This window comes from Aedes aegypti, chromosome 1, assembly GCF_002204515.2.
Source record: "Aedes aegypti strain LVP_AGWG chromosome 1, AaegL5.0 Primary Assembly, whole genome shotgun sequence".
Classification (NCBI taxonomy): domain Eukaryota; kingdom Metazoa; phylum Arthropoda; class Insecta; order Diptera; family Culicidae; genus Aedes; species Aedes aegypti.
In genome coordinates, this window is record NC_035107.1 from 178226275 (window position 1) to 178252458 (window position 26184).

A 26184-nucleotide genomic window follows, 5' to 3' on the forward strand; every position below is an offset into this window, starting at 1 on the left:
GTTTTGCCCCCTATGGGCATATTACCCCCAGTTCCCCTACACGTCTTCTCATTGAGAATCGAACTCACTACTCTCCGTTCGATTCTCTCTGAGAAAACGTGTAACTTTTTCGCAAAACTTCACATCAATATGTCGATTTAATCCAATTGCAAAGTATATGTAATGTTTAGATTTTCGGTACCTAGTTGTTAAACTTCCACTCGGCTGGTTAGCCGTAAACCATGATTCATAATTAAAAACAAGTAATACATATGTAGTTAAGCAAGCATTTTTTTTTAAATAATTTATAAACCCCAGAAAAGCTAAGATGGAGCTGTTTCTACTATTTGAAAAAAAACATGTTTGTTTATCCGACCATAATTCAAAAAAAACATTAAATTATGTTTTTCACATCTAAAATCGCTGTTTTCCTTAACGTGGGCAAACTACCCCCAGTCCCCCTAATAATTGAAGGTAGCCCCTGATTTTGTGCACCCTTCAAAATGGCATAGAAAGACACGATATAAAAACATCTTGAGTATCTAAGAAATTACCCAAGCAGGATTTCTTCTGAGCAAATTCATTCTCAATTACAAGAACAACTTTGTGTTAAAGAGTTACCGTGGAATTTTCAGATTGGCAAGCATTTTAATTCATAAGAACATGCATGTTTTCCCGAAAGCAGCAATAGAGCAGCAGTTTTTCACAAAACTATGGTGAAATTGTAAGTTAATTAAAAATTAAAACTAAATAATTTAAATAATTAAAAAAATAAAAATGGTATGACCGGAGATGTCTTATAACTCTACAGAGTTTATTAAATGCTTCAAATTTTAAGCAGTACTAAATTAAATAAATTATAATTTGCAGTTAATTCGAACCTATGATGAAAAAACGAGAAAAGATCTTCAGCCGTTAGGAAGATCATTTTTTTTGTCAATTTAACAAAGATTATTATATAAAGACTGAAATATGTTCGGAATTGGAAAACTGATTTCATATTTAATACTTACCAAAGAACACGTGGAAAACGTACAAAAGCTTCTTCTTGCGAAATTCGGAGATAGCAGCCATCGTTGTTGTTTCGTTGATTTTGTTTACTATTTTGTAAAAAGGAAGACCCTGGTGGATGGTGTTATCTGAAATATAATAGCAAGAAAAACAAATAGAACGTTAAGATGCATACAGGGTACTGGGAACCGTTCATTAGACTATCAATATGGTATGTGCACATAAAGAGATTATTGTGAAGGTGAAATATATAAATTACTGTACACAGTTAAAAATAATGAAGATTACACGTCATGTAAACTTCATTCATGCGATGTAAACATGACGTCATGTAAATTTATGTCTGAAATAATGTAAAAATGTGTTATATGTAATGCAATCACACAGGATCCTGCTGGATTACATGACATATAATTGAAGATTACATGACATATCATGTAAATGTCCGTGATATTCCACGCTCCAATTATGTGCATTATATGGCTCAGAAATTTACACGTTTCGTTCGAACTGTGTAGTATATAGAAAAACAATCCGTAAATGCTTGTCGACAGTCATCAATGTCCAACATTATTGATTAATTTTCAAATCTATTCAGCCTAGTTATACTTTTCCTCTTCGGTCTGAGACTAAGCACAAAGTGGAGTTACCCGTAGCTATAAAAAAATTTCAATCCTCGATACTACGTTTCCAATGGATTGAACTGCTGGTCGATTTCAAAAAGATTCAGAATCGAAAAGGAGACATTTTGAATAAAAGCACAAAATATATGTTCGTGTGCCTATTCAACTTCCACTTCAGAAAGCAGGATAATCGAGCAAAATGGAGATTTCGATTTTGTGATTCGTTCGGTGCGTTTGACTTATGGATTTTCCAACATGTCTCCATAGCATTGGTATGACTGATTTGATTTGAAATATAGACTGCCTTCGTGTGAGTCGGAATAGGTTTTATTTTGTTACTTTTAAATTAAAACTTCCGTAAATACACTTGAAGAAAACTAGAATATTCTAACAGTAGTTAGAAGACTGTCTTCCTTAATGTTTCTCAATTTAGATTTTCATATCTCTCGATTTTTAATTTTTTTAAACTTTTGCTAGTGCAATTTTGTCTGCAATATAAAAATGCTTTAAACAAATTGGCTTCTATTCAAGGAAAGGAATTTCTAGCCTTGGCCTGTTTCCATTGTCACCAATGCCACAGAGGAACCCACAAGCTCGTCCCATGCTTTCCAGCGAACATGGGCGGTTCGTTTGCCAGAAGTCGAAATAAACCACGTCCGATTCTGAAACGGGTGAGCATTTATATTTTTTAGCATCTTGGCAGCTGTTGCTCTCAACGCTCGCACGTCTTTCCCAGTTAGCAGCGGTTGTAGACAAACTGCAAAACGAGGAAGGAAATGAAGATAAATTCGATGGTAATGAATTTGAACGAAAATTGCGGCCGAACAAAACTTTTCTTGTCGAAAAAAAATCATCAACCAATATAAATTACAGAAGGAGGGGCAGCCTTTCAAAATAACTTCTTCCCATGTGCGTGCTGTTGACGTACATGCTGGTGATTGTTGCATTAATTTAGATAACCGTACTCGAAAAAACCACGTGTTGATATTTCATAAATCAAGCCACGTTTGTTATTATTTCAATAAGAACCCCGTCATGAGCACAATACATTCCGAGCGCCCCTTTTCCAGTCTCCGATCCCAGAGTAGTTGCGCCTCATCTGGACACCTCGGGAATTCCAATCCACTGGAGCGTCCATACCGCAACATACCATTCCTTCCGTTCCAACGACATGGCCCCCAGGTCACTTTTAATGGATGACCAGTAGCCTGGGACACTGTTATATGAAAAATTTAGATTCTCGCTCCAGTCCACTTTTTGGATTACATTTAGGTCCCATAACAACTGTGCAAAATTTCAGCTCGATCATAGAAAACTATATAGAGCCAGCCGTTCAAAGTTTGTATAGGATTTACTATGGAAAAACTTACTTTTACATAGAAAAATCGCCAGAGGTCGCCCATTGTCCTCTATTAAAATTCTGAACTCAGATCTCGATAGGTATTTCTACGATGAACTACATTGCCGAACACCGCAAAGCAATCCGATGCTTGTGAAAAAAATTATTAAGCATAGACTATTCGGAAATTTTGCTCGATTTTGTTATTATTGTTATTCCTTTACGTGTTAATCGACCTCGCCTTGCCAATAGGGTTTAATTGAATAACTTTTTCCACAAGTGTCAGATTGTTTCGTGGTCTTCGGCAATATTCTTCATCGTAAAAATACCTATCGAGGTCTATGTTCAGAATTTTTATGGAGGACAATGGGCGATCTCTGGCGATTATTCTAGCTTCGGAACTGCAATGCGCTGTATTGTGAGAACCTTAATCCCGGTGCCATTGCAGTGGCACCACCACCGCCCGTTTTATTGCCACTATCATCAGGCACCCCCGGGCCATTTTCTTTGGATAACCAGCCCCTTTTCTCCAAACAAATCAACTCCGACGGAATCACTGCCGCTCTCACATTAGCTGTACGCCCTATTTCACAGCGTCTGGGTGACCACCACCGATGCCTTGACACCTTATCGTTTGAGTGCCCCTTGCAGCTACACGGAAAAAAATCTGTTCCCGTTATCATGAATAAAAAATCATGAAAAGAAAAACAAAATATCTCATGAAACCATGAATCAACTTCATGAGATCATGATGAAAATATAAAATATCATGAACAAAAACGAACCGCTCCATGAATAATAATCATAAACACTCTGGGCGTTACGCGCATCTGTCAGTTTTGTCAGTAAGAACCGGTTTGAAAATTTTCTGCGTCGGTGGTGATATTAATGTTGTTCATAAGAATTAAAAAATGTGAAATTTCATTTGCTTCCCACAGAAAAAAAAGTTTGGATTACATTATTCAGGTTAGCTGTACATAACAATGAAGTTGGTTATTGATTTTTCTGCATCCACTTACTCCACGGTGCCTTATTTCAAAAAAAAAAAACAGACGTGATATTTTTGAAAACGGCAACCCTAAATAAGGAAGATAGCGGTATTTTAGTGCTTGAGACGAAAATAAAAAATGTTCCGCAGTGTTATACGAACAAAGACTTAAATACCAAATACTGTTTTGACCATCTTTTCCAGGGATCGACTCAACAACACCAGCAAGTCGACAGTCTGTTCCACACATTACAAATACATTACCGCAATGTCTCAGGTCATTGCTGCTGGCACCGGTAATCTGATGGATCTTTCCCAACTCATCATCCAATGTTGGTCTTTTCTCTGGAACTAATGTCATCGTACTCCAACCGTCCTTCCTCTTCATCGTCGTCGCTTTCGATTCCCCCTCTTCATGTTCATCGTCAATGGCATCACTGTTGGTGATCCCAGGGTATTCAACGACGTCGTTTGGACCGATGCCGTATCTTCCGTTCCTGGAGGTGGTGGTTCCTCATCCGGTGCACTACTGCCAACACTTGCCACGGACTTCGACGATATTTGAACAGGGGGTTCTGTGTTTTCGGATGCACCTCCCGCCGTGCTGCTTGATGGAGGTGACTCTTTGTATTCTCCGTTTTCCGTCAACACACCGCTTTTTCTGTCGAAATCACCACTTCGCCAGAAGAGGGAAACGGGAATCTTGCTCGGGGCACTACGAGTAAACAACAATGACGACCTCTGAGTTTTGACACTCGCGCAAACTGACAGCTGATACTTTCCATCCAAATTCATGAATAGGATACCAATTTACATGATTTTTATTCATGGCCTACAAAAAAAGCCATGGAATCATAAACGATTTGCACCCGTATTCATGAATAATAATTTCGTTTTCCGGAATTCAGTTCATGATTCCAAGTTCGATTATTCATGATTCTAGGAATCATAGTCATGATTTGCTGTCAACGGAAAATATCGTAACGCACGGTGCGTGTTACGATGATATAATTCATGATTTCGTGAATATAATTCATGGTGTATTTTCATAACATAAAAACACACTTTATTCCCAAAATCATGACTCAGATTCCAGATTTTGAGAATGGATTTGTTCCCGTGTAGGAAGCAAAGATTATTCCGGGTTCTCTTCATATAGTTTCGATGGAGTTCCCCTGGAAAATGCCTGTGTCGTCAAGATCTCCGGAGTATCCCTCGGGTGGGGACTCGCTGAATCGTTCCGCTGCTACAATCCTCCGAATTTTCCCAGTCATCACTCTGAGAACAGCAAAGATACATCATCTTCATCAACCCATTCAAGAAACTCACCATCCGAGAACTGAAACACGTCAGATCCCCTTGGGTTATTGCTCTGCAGGAGGTGAATCGTACGTCAACTACCGCTATTCAATACGCACCATCAAATCTAGGGTGGCGATTGGACAGATCCACTCGGAACAGCTATCCTTAACGCCCTAAAAGATTCGGACATGATATCCTTAAATGACGGTTCACCCACCTTCTACAACGGCCGTGTCGCTTCGTCCATAGATTTATCAATGGCAAGTCGCTCCATAGCTTACAAGTTCCTATGGCAAGTGATCATTATCCGATTCAGATTTCTGCAATTACCAGACGCTCCAGGTGGTGTTGCAATCGGGCGGACTGGAAAATCTACCAATCAAACATCAATCATCTTCTCGAATTAGAAGAGTTTTACCTCCTTCATGATACGCGGACAAAAGGACAGCATGCAGACTTCGTTTCCAAGACGTTCAACAGAATATGGACGCCTTTGGTACTAAAACAACTGACAGATTGGGTCTCCCGGAAACCTGATTGGCTTACTAAAAAACTTTCTTCTGCATCGATCTTTTCGTGTTGCAGTAGGGAACCACAGCTCAAGCGCCTTCGCCGAGGAAACTGGGTTCCCACAAGGTTCGGTCATCGCGGTTACGCTGTTCCTGGTAGCGATGAATGGAGTATTTGAAAACTTGACGCATGACATTTACATTTGTGTATATGCTGACGACATCTTGTTGGTAGCCATTGGTCATACTCCTAGGCGCACTAGAGTCAAAGCGCAAGCAATATTAACGGCAGTACACAAATGGGCTTCTTTCGTTGGTTTTCCCTCTTCGCAGCTGAATGCATCCGCGGCCACGTTTGTAACTCACGACACAAACTAGTGATTCTAGAAATCAAAATTCAAGGGCAACCCATTCCAAACAGGAAAACTGTTAGGACTTTAGGAATTTTGATTGACCATAACCTGCTATTTAAGGATCACTTCAATGCTGTCAAAACGAACTGTCGATCCCGTCTAAACATCATTATAACGATATCCAAGCCGCATAGATCAAACAATCGATCAACGCGCTTCAGGGTAGCACAAGCTATCGTAGATAGCAGGCTACTTTACGGTCCCGAGATCACCTGTTTGAGTCAACAAATTTCCTAGAAATCCTCTCATTGATTTTCAAAAGGTACGTCCGCACTACCCCTGATTTACTTCCATCAACCCCCGCCGAAGCAGCCTGTGCAGAAGCTGGTATCCTCCCATTCCGCCATCGAGTGCACGCAGCCATCTGCCGCAAAGCGGCTACTTACGCTTCAAAAACAGCTGGAAACGATAGGGTTATTAAGCAGATCGTATCCTCCCTGAGGAGTACACTGGTATGGAGCGTACAGTTGGCAGCTTCCTCTCCAAACATAGACGAGCAGAAAAAAAAGACATTCCTTAGTGGCGATGACTCTACGGTGCTTAGAACGTCCGTACTGGAACTTCTGCGGACTAAATACCCGGAACAGATACATAGACGGCTCTCTTTCCCAGCGTGGAGTAGGTATCGGCCTCTCCGGCGCCGATCTGACACTATGTCAAAGCCTTGCAACTGAGTGTTCAGTTTCTGCTGCAGCGGTGGCCATCTTTTATGCATACATCTAACCAGCGAGTGCTCCAATCCTCATCCTCACCGATTCGACAAGCTTTCTATCAGCCTTGCAGTCAGAACGGCCGTCCTACCCGTGGATACAGAGTATACGAGCCCATACTCCAGAGACAGTCACATTTACCTGGGTTCCTGGGCATTGCGGTATTCAAGGAAATGTGGCTGCAATCTTGTTAGCTGGTGCGGGACACCAAATGTCTCTTTTTACCCTTTCCGTTCCACTCCCAGACGTAAAACGCTGGGTCGCTAAATCCGTTAGAGACTATTGGGCCCAAGAGTGGCATCAAAATACTTCGGCTCGGCTTCGGAAGGTAAAGGGAGATACTTCTTGTTGGGAAGAGCTCTCATTACTCCGCGACCAGAACATAATTTCGTGCCTTAGGACCGGACATACCCGTTTCGCCTATAACTTTGATGGCATATCCATCTGTCAAAAGTGTGGACAATGTGGACAATGTAACTCATGTAATTTTTTTTTTTGTTATCGGTAACTACCCTCTGTACGAACACCATCTATCATCAATCGCAATCACGCTGACGATCCTTTCTCTTTTTCTCGGCTGCAGAAATCGTGAACCCAGCAAAGGCGCACGTACCCCTTTTTTAAAAAGTTGTGTCTATCGTCCTACGATAAAAAAAACACACACACAAAAGGGGACACCCCATGGTTGGGCTCAAATGCTGGCCCCTCTGACCATCCTTCCTTACTCATTTTTCGTGGGATGCCCATCTGGCATTCCCAGACAGGTGAAGAACTAGCCATATGACAATGTGCTAAAATTCACCTTAATGAAGAATAAAAAAATAGCTTTATTAGTTTTTCTTGCACACAGGTACCTTAATTTCTTCCCACTTCCTTACTGCCTATCTCCTACCTTCCACTATCTCTCTTTTTACTTCTTCGTGTGACGGGGCTCCTTCCTTGTTCCGCTACCACACCTTTGTCTATCCATCAACGCCGCCGGTTCAATCCTTCCTTCATCTGGCCGGCGACCGTGACTCCTCTCACTGTTTCCTTCCTCCTGTCTTGTCTTCCTCAGGACTCTGGCTTAACGATGCTGCGTTGCTGCTGACGTTTGCAGAGGCGGACCAAAGCACAAGACACTACTTTGCTCACTGTGCAGTCTCGAGGGTAATGTACGAGTACTGCAACGTACTCTTTGAGGCGGTAGGACAACTCTACATAACGGCCAAGATTCAACGCCAAGGTCCACGCCAATGAAACGGCCAAGGTCATTCCTAGGGCAGCACTGCGGGTAACACCAAGAGTAATACTAAGGGTCCTGGACAGGGTTGGAAAAAAATCTGAAATTCACTCTACAGTAACCAAACAAAGCCAATCACAGTCAGTGAAGCCAGTGAAACTCACGCCCATCGCTGCTGTACACGGATAAAAATCTGATCCCCACACCATGATTTACAAATCATGAAATTCATAAATTGGTTAGGTCATAATTTCAGGATCACAAATCATGGTTCCTGGAGTCATAATCATGATTCCTCATAAGCGTAACCTCCAGTGTGAAAACATTAAGCGGCGCACTTTGCTTCATCTCATTCGTATCGATCACTCTCAATTCAAGATGACGAAGCGGTTGAGTGGTAGAGCACGTGTCTTACAATCGGAAGGTTCTTGGCTCGAATCTCAATGTATGCTTTTTTAGCTTTTTTTTTATTTTGTCGATCATAAACGGATGCGCGATTCAGCTTTTTTGGCATTTGAATCATGATTCCGAGCAATCGGCTACAAAACGCATTTGTTGCGTTACGGCAATCTGACTCATGATATCATGAGTCCAAATCATGGTGTATTTTCATAAGACGAAAACACGCTGGAATCATGATATCATGAGTCATAATCTTGTTTTTGGATTTTGATTTTTACCCGTGTAGGCAAAAAGCCTTGAAAATTGCAAAACACCAGTTGCTAAGGGCAACCCAAAATTACTGTAGAAAAATGTTCTTTTTCCCGCATTTAATGCCTTCAATGACACTAATGTTCCAGAAAATTTATGCACCCAACATAGGCTACCTGATGATATTCACGTTTTTGAACTATGGTGCTGGAAAGAGCCACGTGATTTTCGCGAAATTTAAGCCTACAACTATTACCATTCCCAGCAATGGTCCTGGGTGCTCCGGAGTTTTTCACTTCTACCACTCTGCCCATAACTGCATAAAAGTCACATTCGACATTTTTGTCGATTTCGAGTTAATACCGTGGAGAGTCATTAAATGATAAATACTTTCGATCAACTTACTGAAATCTGTGAGATTGTTCTAGAAAATTCGAAAAAAAATACCAAGTTGTTTTGTCACATTGGCAACTGTAACCGCATAACAGTCACATTGAGATTATACATGGATCTCGTAATGCAGTGGCAACGAAATTTCTATCAGAATTATTTTCTGTCTATTCACCCAATATGTAATATGAGTTGTACAAAATTTTTAGTGATGTTTTGAAATTTTAGTTCCCTCCCATACTGCAAAAAAAATCCATAGTTGGTATCCCATTTACTCAATGCCTACTTTTGTCGAATGTTACAAATATGCAGTTATGGGCAGCACTGTCTATCACTAAACTCATATTCTCTGTTTTGGCTTCGTAAACTTTCTAAGACGTCTATCTTGTTCCACATTTAGCTTGATCATGATCCAGAGCAGTTCCTAAGTTTCCCGCAGTATCATATATTCGCCCCACCATGGCTCCTTCTACACCTCCCCCAATGGCGGCCCATTCTGTTCGTCCAGCGATGCCTGGTGGTGAGATTCAGATATTCAGACACTTTCTTGGTATTTTATACATAACAATATGTAGCGGTCCTGCCGACCGAAAGAAGCATTCCCCTCCCCGTATCGAATAATTCAAAAGATCAATGATCACCATTGATCTAGGAAAGAACCCTTTTATTTTTTCGATGATGTTCCACGCAAGTTGGTGGATTTCATCAGATGTGGGTTTTCACTAGGTTAACTAGCAACAAGCGATGTAAGCAGAAGCCAAGAACCTTACTGCTTGTTGTTCGTTAACGTGCCCCAATGCCGGAGAATGTTTTTGTTTTAATTTTTGTTTGTGTGTCACCCGACAGCGCTGACTGAACGCCCCAACAAGGTCTCGGTCACATGGCTGTACTAACTGAGCCAGAGCAACGCTCGTTCTGGCTTTTCTCTTTCTCTCTTTATTTTCAGATTGGGAGATTGAGTTCCCCGCGGGAGCGCGATAAAACGCCCCGATCGCTGGCGGCGGGGGTTGCAGTTCTGACCGGAGGAGTCCGGGTGTGTACGACGCGTTGCAGTTCTGACGGTCCCCAGTTCTGACGAGGTGTGCCGTTCGTTTTCGACATTTTCGTTCAAAGGTCAGTGGGCATTTTCTGCCAAATTGACGAGCGGGCCAATTCGGGTCGAGAGTATTTGATAGTGATATAAGGTGGATAAAGTATAGGTGGATAAAGTATATTTCGGGTATTGGTGGAACCACCCACATACGCGATCAGAATCGAGGGAAAAGTGAAAGTGTCTCCATCGATTCCTTAAGAACGATTCTAAGGGCGGAAAGCTAGTGAATTGTGACGACTTCTTAATCCCTTTTAATTTAATTTTAATTAATAATTTAAGCTAGTGAATTGTGACGACTTTTTAATAAATTGTGGAGAAAATTGTGAGAAGAAACAGTTTGATCAATATTCCGAAAAAAACCAGTGTCCTAGCCGGGGGCCCGCTACAAATATACGAAACACACTGTTACTGGATGTTGAATGCATGAAAATGGATTGTGCGATATTTGCCAGAAAATCATTTGCCAGAAAACTGTTCGACACAATGATATCCGCCAGAAAGTACCATATGCCAGAAAACCAATTGCCAGAAAGTACCAATCGCCAGAAAACAATTCGCCAGAATTTATTTATTTATTTATTTTTGACGTCAAGCATTTTGTAGACCATTCTAAATTACATTGTGTTCTTAATATCTATGTGTTTATATATTATAAATTTGTTAAGTATACTCGATTCATAATACATTCCTCAGTTACTATTGTTTTGTATATCAAAAAAGTATTTTTTTCAGTTTTGTTCGAGACATGTTAACATCAATCATTTCACAATAATTCGTGCGATGATGACCTACTGTAAACAAGTAACGATTTCGCAGGTGACGAGTTGGAGTATAAAAATTCAGTTTTGAAAGTATATCAGCAGAATCAATGCGCTGTGAAACAATATCGTTAACAAAAGAAACCATAGCATAATCACGACGCACTTTCAGTGATTTCATATTGATAAGCATGCATCGTGATTCATATGATGGTAGAGGAAGTACTGACCAGCCTAAATTACGTAGTGCGTATAATAAAAACTACTTTTGTATCGATTCTATACGTTCTTCATGTTTTTTTGTGTAAGGTGACCAAACAATACTACAATATTCTAATATTGATCTTACATACGCAACATGAAGTATTTTTAATGTGTAAGGATCACGAAAGTGTTGGCCAAATCGTTTTATGAAATTGAGCATATTTCCTGCTCTATGAATTATTGCATTATAGTGATCTACAAATGATAGTTTTGAGTCTAAGATAACTCCTAAGTCTCTTATTTTATCACATTTATTTACATGTTCGTTTCCTAAAACAATAGACATATTTGGTGTGGTTCGTTTTCTGCTATAACTTATGAGGTTACATTTCTTTATATTCAATTCCAATAAACTTTTGCAGCACCACGTGTAGAAAATTTGTATCTCATTCTTAAAAACATTATGATCGTCATCATTCTTTATTTCTAAAAATAGCTTCATGTCGTCAGCATATATAAGGACCCTCAGTTTGTTTAGAATATAAGAAACGTCATTAACATATAAAATAAAAAAAAAGAGGGCCTAAGTGTGAGCCTTGAGGTACTCCAGATGTAACATATATTGAATTTGATCTTTTCCCATTGAATTTTACTATTTGCTGACGGTCGTTTAAATAGGACTTGATCCACTTAAGGAGACTCATTTCGATTCCCATTTTTTCAAGCTTGAAAGTCAACATTGGAATGTCAAGTTTATCAAATGCTTTACTAAAGTCAGTGTAAAGAGCTTCTACGAAGTAACCTTTATCCATTGCACTCAGTGAGTAACTTACAAATTCCAGAAGGTTCGTAGTGGTCGAACGACCTTTAAAAAAGCCGTGTTGAGCGTACCATTCCCCAGAATGGACCACCCGCTAGATTTTTTATATATATATTTTCTTTTTCAGATCAATCAAGTTTGCAATTGTAGAAGAAATAATCGAGCCAGAGCGTTAAAAAATGTTGTAAGATTATTTTTGTTAGTACACTAAAAAAAAGGACAGGGTCTCTTGGACACCATCTCCAATTGAATTAGTGAGCCAGCTTCGAATATCCGTTTAGGGTTTTGTGATTCTAGTATTCTAATTGTTCGACTAGAAACACATGACTTCCTAACGGTTCAAAACTAAAATCGATTTCTCTAGCATTTCACGATCAACATCAATATTTGAAGCTAAATATATATGAATTAAAAAAAAAAAACAGCACTTAAACCTGAGGGACCGTGGAACTTGAAAAAAGGAAATATACAATAGAATAACAATTGCATTCATTTAAAGCTGATACACTATGTGTGGAAGATACTACTTACTGATGTAAAGATTTGATATTCAGCATGACGGATAATAAGGTAAGGTTTTTTTTAATATATGTTGTCCCTGTAAAAGGGTATGATGGTTTGGAAGACTTCACAAGAGTTTCACCCTTCTCTTCATCATAAGCTGTTCTTCAAAATTGTGTTGCATCTTATGGACTAATTCATTGAATATTTACGAGATTTTAATATACGTTGCCAGTATTGTTATACAGATGTTATAGCATGAGATTATGTTGTTTTATAATTAGTAAATTCCAAACAATTTTCTTTCTGAATTTTTCAGTTTCAATAAATGTTTTCACAAGATTGATCAGAGCAACGATGGACGGTGTGCAAAACTGCGTGAAGATCTCGGGCGAACACTCCAGTTCGTTCGAGTCTCGGCGGGGACTACGATAGGGCGATGGACTTTCGTGCCTGTTGTTCAATATTGCGCTTGAAGGTGTTATGCGGAGAGCCGGACTTAACAGTCGAGGTACGATTTTCACGAGATCTGGACAATTTGTTTGCTTCGCGGACGACATGGATATTATCGGGAGTAAATTTGAAACGGTGGCAGATTTGTTCACCCGCTTAAAACGCGAAGCAACAAGAGTTGGGCGTGAATGCGTCGAAAACAAAGTACATGCTGGTTGGCGGAACTGAGCGCGACAGGACCCGCCTAGGAAGCAGTGTTACGATAGAGGGAGATACCTTCGAGGTGGTGGACTTCGTGGAATTCGTCTACCTCGGATCCTTGTTGACGGCTGACAACAATGTTAGTCGGAAATATGAAGGCGCATCATCAGCGGAAGTCGTGCTTACTATGGGCTCCAGACGAAACTACGGTCCAGAAAGAATCACCCCCGCACCAAATGTACGATGTACAAAACGCTCATAAGACCGGTAGTCCTCTATGGGCATGAGGCGTGGACTATGCTCGAGGAGGACTGGGGTTTTTGAACGCCGAGTGCTAAGGACGATCTTCGGCGGCGTACAGGAAAACGGCGTGTGGCGGCGAAGGAGAACCCTGTATCGTGAAGGTAGCTAAAGTTGGAAGGATACGCTGGACAGGGCATGTTGCAAGAATGCCGGACAACAACCATGTAAAGATGGTGTTCGCTACGAATCCGGGCGGAACAAGAAGGCGTGTTGCGCAGCGAGCTAGGTGGATTGACCAGATGCACCAGGACCTGGAGAGCGTGGGTCACAGTCGAGGATGGAGAGAAGCGGCCATGAACCGAGTGAATTGGCGAATTATTGTTGGCGAGGCTTTATCAAGATAATTGATGTAAAGCCAAATAAGTAAGTAAGTAAGTAAGTAAATGTTTTTTTTTATAATATTACGTTTTACAGGGAATTATGGTTTGGAATATTTCTCAAGTGGTTCTCCCTTCTTTTCATAATAAGCTGTTCTTTAAAGTTTTGTTGCTTCTTAAAAGCTAGTTCATTGAATATTTACAATATTTCAATATACGTTGCAACTATTTGTGCCGTCTGTTCGATAAATTTATTAATGCCTCCACTCTCAAACCAAAGCTACATTTACTATAACAACTTTCAGGAGCTTTCAGACAAATATGAAAGTTGTAAAATTAATGAGAACATCCTATATATGAAGAATAGAGAATTCGTATTTGTCCCAAACCATATCAAGTAGCAATAGGCAATGACTCATTTATGAATACTTTCTCATGCACTGAAATTTGAGTGACCATTATCACTAAAAACAAGTTGGTCTATTTTTACCCGAATGTTGTTCCCTCGAATATCATTTCCCCGCCATCCATTCTCCCTAATGACCCGAAATTTGTATGAATCGTGGTATTAAGATAAAACCACCCCCTTCTACCCCAGATCTCCCCCCTCCCCTTGAACGACCACGTGGTTTATAGACGGCACCAACATAGATGCAGTTCAAAATGCATTAGTAGCAATCATCAGAGACAGAGTGGTGAACTAGAAATAACTATAAAGAAAACAAGACAAAATGCTTTGTTCAGAGAAACTTTAAAGAACCACTTATCAAAAAAGAAGGGTGCATATCCTAAGACCCGTTCATCACCTTGAGACATAAAAAGTTATGAAAATTATAAGTGCCAAAGCGTTTTCGGGGAAATAGACTACTCGAGAAAATGCATTTGCGTAACCGGTGCTCGGGGAAACGGCATTCGGGGTATCAAAAAGTTATGAGCAATACAATATTCTGATAGAGAACAGCTCACGGTGGAAGGAAACGCAATCTTCTCGATATTAAAACTAGGTAAAACAGCTTAGAATATTGTATGAAATCCTCACAGGCAAAAATCTCCTAAGAGATGTAGAATAACAGTGTTATATTGCCTCCGCTCTGTGCACTAGTAGAAAGCTTAAAATGAGTACTATTATAGTTCAATTTAGTGCTCTTGAAGATATGAAAAGTGGCACAAGTCGAATATTGAGACGTCCATCTTTGGATCTCGAGATATTTCATTATGCATTAATTGATCAAAATCAATAAGAAAAACAATTCTGGGGAATGTTACTTTCTGGCGAATGGTACATTCTGGGAAATGGTTTTCTGGTAAATGGTACATTCTGGCGAATAGTTTTCTGGCGATTGGTTTTCTGGCAAATATCGCACCATCATGAAAATGTGGTGCTTCATTCAAAGGGAAAATCGTTCACTGTAAGCATTAACAAGTCAATATCTTTCTCAAAATTATAGTTTTATCTTAAAACTAAGAATCACAACTGTACATGGTGTTCAGAATAATAGTAGTGAAAGCCGATTTTCATACAAAATGCTCAACTTTAGCATGCTGTAACTTTGTTTCCATATGAGCAATCGGCATGAAATGTTGGCAGTGAACTACAAATATACTCAATTTCATTATCACAAAATTTGAAAAATTTCACACTTCCGGCTAAAATATTAAGCACCAGGTGAAATTGCTCAAAATAATTTGTGGCAATATACTAACCAATCTAAACAGTCGCAATAATTATCGACTCACCCTGCCACTGATTTCAGAGTCGCTCACTAACAACAATATTGGATTTGGTCAATAAATTTAAAGAGATTCGAAACAAAAAGTTGGGTCTAGATTTTTTATTATCCTTATTTTCCACTACCCGGGGTTTATTCAAATGTAACTGAAAATGCTTGACAGATTCGGAATCCTACCACTGCTGGTGCAGGTGTATACCTTCTGTACACATTTTATCTCGTTCATTTCCACACAATGGATCCTTTTATACGGTGTCCTCACATTTCAACCACGCCGTGAAAATCTTCATGAAAATTTATGTAAATATATCGCTCAAGTTTCACGTGAGCTGCAGCTAACCGTAAACCACTTGCCAGCAGATGGTTCCGGCGAAAGCCACGAGTACACGAGCTGAGCACACACACCGGTAAGTCCCCAGAGTAATAAAGAAACAAAAGATTTGCTGCAACCACCTTCACCCAGTTCACATTCCGTGCCATCTCAGGCTCACTTTTTGTTAACATTATCCAAAAACTCTCCCTCGGCGTCATGCTTCCAGTAATTTCATTTTTCCTGTCCGACGGCACTTCACTCACATATTCAACTGCCTGACAAGGAAATGAAATGCCGAAAGTTGGTCGTTTAGGCCGATGGAAGTCGAGGGGGCTAACTTATAGCATCTCGTAAAATAGTATACGTCATCATCTAGATTGCTGTAGAAACGGTAGCCGCATACCAGAATGAGCAGGCTAGGGAGCGAACAGGTTTATCAGAATGGCCTGTGAAAAGGTACAGAAACAACAGAATCAGTATCTCGGCTTACCTACATCAGGGCGCGATGTTTCTGCTGAATCTTAATTGGGGCAGTCTTTGTTGAACAGATGGATGGATAAGGTCAGCTGGCATAATATTTACTGAAATTTTAACTTGTCATCAGGAAATTAGTTTTTAAATAAGCAACATGGTTTATGGTATGTAATTAGTGGATAAAGTTATTTCAGCTCAAAATATGGTTGTGTGATCTAAATTGAAAACTCCGTTTTTTAGCTTCAACAATAACTTTAAAAACTCTAAAACCTCCGTTTACTTGTGCTCTACTAACTTGAATTCTATCAACAATAAGTACGTTTATAGAATTGCATTTGAGGCTATGCAGCATTGTGATGGCTATGACAGTGGTCATCATGTAAAAAAAACAAGCGAACAATCTCTCTAGCTCGATGTAGGTAGGTATCGAAACCTCTTCACCAACCAAGAAAGGCAAAAGTAGAGCAAGCGGATGGATTTAACGAGTGCAGACCTGGCAATGAATAAAGGACATTGAATGATTTTCCAGCATAATAAACCAGCACAGCCCTCACTCCGGAAGCACTGACGATAATAAAGATGATTTTTCCGCGTAACTCGAACGCAAGTACGACAGCTGCCTAAGCCACGACGTCAAAATCATCATTGAAGATCTAACGCTCAGGTTGGCCAGGAGGACGAATACAGACCGACTATTGGAGAGTTCAGCGCCCACCGGCTGACGAACGACAACGGCTTACGACTGTTTGATTTCGCCGCTTCCAAGAATATGGCCATTTGTAACATCTACTTCCAGCACAGCCTTTCATACCGATACACCTGGAGATCACCACAGCAGACAGAATAAAGAACCGACCACGTTCTTATTTATTTATTATAAGTCAACAGGTAAAATGGTCACCCCAATGACAAAATTCTTAAAACTAAGACATAAAGTGACGAAGTCAAATTTATACTAACATAAGACACGTCTAAAATTACACTTATTTCTTTCACGCGATACATTAAAGTCAAATACAAAATAACTGATTGATGGACGGCACTTCTCCGACATTATCGTCATAAGGAACTAGTCTGACGCTAACATCGACTCTAACCACTATCGGGTGATGGTTAATCTGCGCCCAAAACTCTCCGTCGTTAACCTTCCAGTCGTCGCGCGGTTTGCCACCGTCAGAACCACCACGCTACTGTTGTGCACGAAAAGCGAGGTTTTTTTCAACAGTGTTGTACAAAATACAACAGCGCGACGACTGAAGTGTTAATAAAGTATGGTACCGACGGCCACCCCGGTATGACCTAGAGCAGCTTAAGCAACCGGGTTTCGCAGCTGCATATGCGCAGCAGCTCGAGGCTGCATTACCGGAAGAGGGTGAGCTAGCGGAAGACCCTCTTGAAGACTGCTGAAGAACAGTGAAAGCACCCATCAACAATGCAGCCAAGAGCAACGTTGGGTACGTGGGACGGAGTCGACGGAATGATTGGTTCGAATAGGAATGTTAGCAGATTTTGGAGGAAAAGAATGCAGATGTGCAGGGATAAGGCTGGGAGCATCTTGAAGGACGAGCGTGAGGAGATCGAAAGCTGGAAGCAGCACTTAGACTATCACCTGAATGGTACTGAGAGCACAGGCAATTAAGGACGGGACAGCATAGGAAATGCCTTCGTCAGTATTGCGACCCCACTTTAAGAGAGGTTAAGAATGCCATTCACCAGCTCAAGAACAATTTAGCTGCTGGTAAGGATTGTCTCGAAGCTAAACTCTTAAAGATGTGCCCGGAGAGGCTGCGCATTTGTCTGCACCGGCAGATAGGCACAATCTGGGAAACAGAATAGCTAACGGAGGAGTGGAAGAAAGGGGTAATATGCCCCATCTACAAGAAAGGCAACAAATTAGATCGTGAGAAATTTTGAGCGATCACCATTCTAACTGCGGCCTACAAAGTATTATCCCAGTTTATCTTCCGTCGTCTATCACCTGTAGTAAACGAGTTCGTGGGAAGTTATCAAGCCGGCTTCGTTGACGGCCGATCGACAACGGATCAGATCATTACTGTACGGCAAATCCTCCAAAAATGTCGTGAATAGCAGGTCCCAACGCATCAACTTTTTATCGATTTCAAGGCGGCATACGATAGTATTGACCGCGTACAGCTAAGGAACATCATGGACGAGAACAGCTTTCCCGAGAAGCTCACGAGACTGATAAGAACGACGATGTAAGGTGTGCAGAATTGTGCCAAGGTTTCAGGCGAACTTTTCAGTTCGTTTGGATCCCGCCAGGGACTACGACAAGGTGGACTTTCGTGCCTGTTGTTCAATATTGCGCTAGAAGGTGTTATGCGGAGAGCCGGGGTACGATTTTAACGAGATCCAGATCGCGGAAGATGGCAGACCTGTACGACCTGCTTTGGACGGTCTTTGGTGGTGTGCAGGAAAAAGGTTTGTGGTGGCGAAGGATGAACCACGAGCTCGCCCAACTCTACGGCGAACCCAATATCCATACGGTGGCCAAAGCTTGAAGGATACGATGGGCTGGGCATGTAGCAAGAATGTCCAACAGCAACCCTGTTCGCTTCGGATTCGGTTGGTATAAAAAGGCGTAGAGCGCAGTGAGCTAAGTGGGTGGATAACTAAATAAATGAAATGATTGGAAAGTCGGATAGTGGAACGTGAGACCTTTGAATGTGTTGAGCTCCAGGCTCGTAAACTACAGAATGTCAGCATTAAAGTGGCAGCTATCCAGGAAATACGCTTCCAGAAAACCGGAGAACGTGAATTCCGAGTGGTGGATTCTATCGCCAACACTTCGTTGAAGTACCACATCTACTACAGTGGCGGCGACAGAGCAAAACGTGGAGTTGGCATCATAGTAATTCGGAATCAGATGAAGCGAGTTATTCGGTGGAAACCAGTAAGTGACCGAATATGTGTGTTGAGAATGCAGGGCAAGCTTTTCAACTACAGTATGATCAGTATATATGCACTAACGAACGATAAGCCCGATGGCACGACGGATGTGTTCTATGAGTTCCTAGATAAGGCCTACGCAGAATGCCCAAAACAAGATGCCAAGATAGTCATCGGTGACTGAGATTCACAGATCGTGAAAGAAGGCTTCTGCCATCCCGTCATTGGAACCAAAAGCTTCCATTCCGTTACCAATGATAATGACCTGCAGCTTGTAACCTTCGCTGCTGCTAGAAGGATGGCAATCAGCAGTACCATCAGTCATTGGAACCAAAAGCTTCCATTCCGTTACCAATGATAATGACGTGCAGCTTGTAACCTTCGCTGCTGCTAGAAGGATGACAATCAGCAGTACCTACTTCGCACGTATGACTATTCGCAAACACACCTGACGACTACCGAACTTCGATGCCTGCTCCCAAATAGACCACATACTGGTTGATGGGCGACATTTCTCAGGTGTCATGGACATCAGGGCCATCTGAGGCCCTAATATCGACTCGGATTGTTATCTCGTTGTACCAAAAATTCGAGCCTGGATGTCCTGCATCTCGAGTTTCAGAACTAACACTGATGGGGTAGCTGCACAGTACCGACAGCAGCTGGACGATCAGTTGGGAAGAACCATCGTTTCTGGAGTTGTCAACAGCCTATGGAACCCTATCTACGAAGCTGTGACAACGGCGCAATACCAGTGCACACCATGTGCAATGATCGAGAAGGGAATTCGCTGACCGATAAAACGGCGGTGATTGCCAGGTGGAAGAAGCACTTTCAGCAATTGTTAAGCGGTGAAAATTGATAAATTGAGAAATTTGATGATGACGATCAAGCTGTGGACCCACCGACCAGAGGAAAGATTAATAAGGCTTTCAGCGAACTGAAACACTGTAAGGCTGCTGGAAAGGATGAGATCCTAGTCAAGCTTCTAAGCACGGATGTGAACAGCTTTACCAGTCGATCCACCGAGTACTTCTGAAAGTATAGGAGGACGAAGGAATGCCCATCGGCTGGTTGGATGGCATTAGACACCCAATCTGAATGAAAGGGCACAGAATGAAGTGTGCCAATTACAGAGGAATTACCATGCTGCATTCGGCGTACAAAATACTGTCGCGCATCCTTAACAGACTGAGACCGCTCGAGGAGTCCCTCGTCAAGAAATACCAAGTTGGTTTTTGTGAGGGCCACTCGACAACGAATCAGATGTTTACCTTGGGAATGATCTTTGATAAATTCCGGAAATAAAACTTGCAGACTCACCACATGTTTATTGATTTCAAGGCGCCGTAGGACTCAGTGCAAAGAAATGAGCTGTGATGAGATCAGATTATGTCTGAACTTGGTTTTCTGGCGAAACTAATTAGGCTGATACGTCTACGCTTGATTGCTTGAAATCAAGTGTGCGGATCGCAGACGAGCTGTCGATCTTATTTTTGACAATAGACGGATTAAAGCAGGGAGACGCATTTTTGAATTAACTGTTCAACATTGCACTCGAGGTTGCTATTAGGAGATCTTGCGTGAGGCTTTGTAAAATTTAACAATCATTGACACATGAGCCATAATTATTTCATCCCATTTATCCGCCTACATTCACAACATGCATGACATTTATCGTTCGTGAAAGGTAAAGAGCCACGAAAGAAAAAAGACAGACTCACACCACCAACAGAGGCGAATATTTTCCATTTTCTGTGCAATGTTGGCAATCAAACGTGTGTTCGATTATCCAATAGATTAGAATCAAATTGTTTAGGGTTGCATTACCAGAAAATATAAAAAGTTATTACCAATTTTATGCAAAACATAAATTACCCGAATGGCTCGATACCGTTGTAGTCTGTGAGAGCCTCATGTGTCTTGAATGCTCTCTCGTCACATACCAAACGAGAGAGTGAATAGCAACATTCATAGGGCTCTCCGATTGCGATGTACCACGAACTGTTACACTCACCGAATATGGTTCGTTCGGCTTATTCGGATCAAAACCCAAACACTGTCTGGCGTGTAAATAAACGGCACTATCATCGCTGGTCGGTTGAGGGGGCCTTCGTGCCTCAGAAGAGGGAAACAGCGAGGATAGGCCTGATTTTTAGAAAACTTTATAATATTACCTCAAAAATCATTCATAACGGCAAGGTGGACGATTTTCACTGTGACCTCATTATTGGTTATTTTTACAAATTTAAAGCTTAATTTATTCTTTTAATATTCAATGACTTGAATTGCATACAATTATCAAGGCCCTTGCCGAACTAACGTAACTAGCCATTTAATTTGAATTCTTGTTCTATACATGAATAGTACGAATTACTTTTCTGGTAATGTTCAAGGTGGACGATTTTCCCTGTGACTCACTGTACATATAGCTCTATTTTCGTTAACCACGCGCAATAATTGTGCTTGAACCAGTATCGCAATATATAAACTTTACGAATGGTTCGCAAAATACACGTCTAACAGTTCGTAAACTATCGTTTTCGTATTTAAGCGTTTGTCTTTCACTAATGCTACACGTATTGGATAAACATTTTTAATGTAACGTTGATCGTTTGTTCAACGAAATCATTCGGTGTATTTCGTTAAGAAACGGTTCCGTTGGAATCATAAAAAACAATTTTTATTTTATTGCTATTGTTAATTAAATTGACTACAGTAGATAAATTTTCAAAAAGTTAATCATTTCCTTAGAATTTTAGAATTGTCCCCATGCTGAATTGTTTTCACAGTAACCTTCTTTGTCCGTATTTGTACTTTCTGTCTGACATGAATTAAATTCCAATCGTCTGACGAAAGCCGAAGCTTAACTGATGTCTTGGCACATCTGTTCAAGGAATAAAGTAAAAAAACAAACTCACCGTTAAAAGAAATTGGATATCGATCAAAAGAATGTCATACAGCCACCACCATGGAAATTAATATTCCGGAACTGATTGAATTCCGTTCATACTCCTTTGTGAAAGACAAGGAGTGACACCTGGGATGAAAGGAATTTATCATTTGCTTGTCCTTCTTGTCTTTAAGTCTCGTCGTTTTCGCTCCGGTAAAAAAAACAGTTTTGACATTGGCAATGTGTTGCGCTAGAATTGAGATTTTTATTTGTGAAACATTTTTTGTTCCACAATCTTCCAAATTCCAAACCGAATTAAAAACGCAGCACCTAAATTTCAGCAAAATGTGCCACTACATTTTATCATTCAGTGAAAGGGATAACCTCTGTTCCTCTGTGAGAAAACTGGAGCCAATCACGCAAACGTCATTAGAAAATTACTTCCGACATTGAGCACGGCACTCGTGTAGCAGACTGGCAGCCGAGGAAAACGAGTGAAATAAAGTTGATTAACTAGAGCAGCAGCTGCGATGAAATCCTACCCAGAAGCTCGTACGTGCTTTTTACTTCCTCAAAGCTCCATAATTAAAAATGCGGTTTTTACAATCTTGCTCAGTGCCATTCACTGCCGGCTTCCGCCTACAAGTCTGATGTATGTATCAGAAACCAATAGTGCAATGAAATGCCTGGAGAAATACAAAATTTTGAAATGTGATCCCATGGGCAGGTAAATAAGCTGCTGGCTTTACCGAGCTTCAATTCGGTCCGGTTAAGGACCCTTATGGGATGGAAATTTTCTCGGTTTTCCATTCTGGGAAAAGGGTATCTTTGTGCATTCTAATGGTATACAAATTCAAAAAAAGTAGCACGTGAAAAAATCTAAGTTAATGAATGTTCTTTTTAAATGTGTTTTAAAGAAAATGACGATATGACTGACATTTTACAAATACATAAAATGTCTCTACAAATAAAGTTCTTTTTACCATTTCTTCAAATTAGAAAATTTTCTGAGCTGATTTGGATTCCAAAAGGTTCATAACTCGACCGGTTCCAAAAGGATCATAAGGGCCCTCCTTATCTGAGTGATTAGATTCCTTGATTTCTATGGGCATAGAGAATCGTCGTACCTGCCACACGATATACAAATGCGAAAATGGTAGTTTTGACACAGAAAGCACTCAATGAGTAACTGTGGAGTAGGACTCTATGACACTACCCCGAATGCCACTACCCCGAACGCCATTATCCCGAAAAAGCAGCTAGTTTTTCAGCAAATAATGTCTACATACAAAATTTTGTTTGGATTTGTCCTCTTATGTTGATGAGATTCAGACAGCCACATTGCAATTCTCTGAAGAATTGCCTGTTTTTGAAAGAAGGGTGATTTCATTATGAAAAGGATAGCTATAATATGCACAAAATTAGGATGTAGTATAGTCTCTTATTGGACGACGGTACCTACTTCCTCTACTCATTTTTGTAGATGTCGGGCTACTAGTATTTGGATTTAAGATAATTTTATTTCGTAAACGATGGAAATGGAAAATCACCCTGAGATAGTCACTGCAAGTGTTATTCTATGGCACCCGCTTAAATAGACAACCGTTCCGCTATAGCGAGGAAACGTTAATACACTTGTATATGTTAGAAAAACGACGGCCTCTGATTGCCGCTACAGTAAAAACTTTTGTGGGATCACCAATGTGAATTTCGATAAGACAACCACAGAAAAAAATAAAATATTTTTTCTTATTCAAGACAATGATGAAATTATGATGGCAGAAAAGTGATGAGCAAATCCATAAGAGACCTGCATGTTTTAATACAAGAAGATAAAAGGAAGGGAAAATTTCTGATTACAATCAGAGCAGGATTCACTTTAGTGAATGCCGTCACGATATATTTCTTTAAAACAAGCTGTTCTATATGGAAATATTAGTGACTAGCTTATTTAACGAAAAATGAAAGAACAGCCTATTTAAGAAATAAGGGTAAATTTCTGGTGAAATATTTGCAGCCTATAAAGGAAAATATTTGTTGAAAAACAAAATTGAAATATGAACACCACCAAGAAGTCCAAATACCGGTGATCACGTAGCTGCTCAGCAAGACTATATTGAGGGTTATGGGTTCAAATTCCTCCGGTGGCGGATCTTATGCATTGAACATTTCCATGACGTCTCTGGGCATAGAGGCACATGTTCAAGAATGTTAAATTGTCAAGAAAAGCTCTCAGTCATTCAAACCCAGGTAACATTAGTAGCCGAATAACAGCTTATTCAACTAAAACGAGGCTATACAAACATAATTTTAGCTGAATAAGCTGTTTTTCCGCTATCAATGTTACTTGGGATTTTATTGAAGGCCTATTCACAACTTTCGTAATGCTGAAGGGGGTAAAAAATGTTACAGCTCATACACAATATGGAGAATTTACATACAAAAAAAAATGATACGAGGGGGTGGGTAGGGGACAAAAATATAAATGTTTGGTGTTATGAAATTTGTGAATGAATCCTTGAATTGCGAAAGTGCATACTGAGCTGATAAGCAGGCACTGTTTCAGAAAGAATGAGAATAAAATAATTGCCAACAAGATAATTCGAAAAAATAGCTGACATATAAAAGAAGGAAAAATATTGCGGGGAAATTTAAAAATTTGGATTGCTTCGCGGAGCGAAGCGAGCAATCTCCGCATAGAACAAATGAACCATAGCAAGCACTGCAACTCAGTAGTAGGAGAGTGGATTGAATTTGATGACAGTAAGCAGCATGACAATAGTTTCTTAATGCCGCTGTGTTATTCTAACCTTTCGTTTAAGTTACTGTTTCTTAAATGGGGTATGATGTGACGATCAGCAGATAAACCTAATCAGTCCTTGACTTTTCAAAGTCAAAAACTTAGAAAATAGACCTTGTAATCCGACGATGTGGTCACGAACCGTTTAATTGATACATCATTGAAGTGCATAAGCGACCCGGGCTCTTTTGCTAGCTATCGAGAAACGGATCACTCATTGAGCATTTTCTTCTACGATTCAGAGAGGAATACATAAAATGTTTAATGAATTCTTGTTTTTATTTAATAATACGAAAGAGCATGTTATTGCAACTACTTTAGCAAGTTTTCCAGCTCAAATAACGGCTATAACATTTTTAAACTTCAATTTTAAAAATGGTTCCAAATATGAACATTTACACTTGTGATCTTGTTTGACATTCACTTTTTCGACAAAAATGCCACAGGGCATATAGTTTTAACACTGGGGTTGTTCCTATCTGACATTTCGGAAGAGACACGGAAAACAAAATATACCCAACATTTGAGTTTAAACCAAAGGGTGTGACAAAATCTCAAAAATCATAAAAAAATGTTTTTTGTACTTAAATTCATTGGTTTAAGTACAAAAAACATTTAATTATTTAAAAATTGAGTAAACATGTGTTTCTGTCCTAAACTTAAGCGTTGGGTACTAAAATTGAGACAGGGCTTTAGGACCCTATTGCTCCATCCCTAACCTGTCAATGTTGGGCCACTTGATTCATTCAAAAGCTCCGGATTAGAGAATTTAAATACACAGGTTCTCTAACTCAGAACACTGGCTATCTCTTATCAGAATTATCATATAAAAATCAACATAATCCATTTGGTGTAGCGGGACAAAATGGCCCGTTGACAGCGCATATACTGTGCTGTGTCATAAACAAACATAGTTCAATATTTGAGGTCGCGGGTGACTATCTTCTATCTTCTATATAAATAAAAATGGAATGGTGTTTGTATGTCACGAGGGTCAACTAAATCGAATGATTCTTTCTCTGATTTGTTCGTCAAGGGTTTCGAAGTGTTTGTGTGAATAAAAATCTAAGAATATTTACCGGGAAAATTGGATGAACGAGAGTGAATGGAACTGTCATTTTGTATGGGACAATCCACAGCGTTTTTGAACAGCCTACTTGATGGCAAGACGAAGTTTGCCGGGACCACTAGTGATTAATATAGTAGAAAATTTTCCAACAGATTGCCCTGGATTTTTCCAGGAATCAAAATTTTTCTTGCAACGCGTAATAGTGGTC

At 40.2% G+C, this 26184-nt stretch overlaps 1 protein-coding gene across 1 annotated transcript in view; it reads right to left on the minus strand.

Annotated features, from left to right (window-relative positions):
• Positions 1-26184, minus strand: part of LOC5573874 (calexcitin-1) — a 160674-nt gene that overhangs the window by 58684 nt on the left and 75806 nt on the right. Inside the window, exon 2 of the mRNA XM_001654857.2 lies at positions 993-1118. Coding sequence (XP_001654907.2) covers positions 993-1053 — 61 coding nt within the window. The 5' untranslated portion in view covers positions 1054-1118. The remainder of the gene's footprint in view (positions 1-992; positions 1119-26184) is intronic.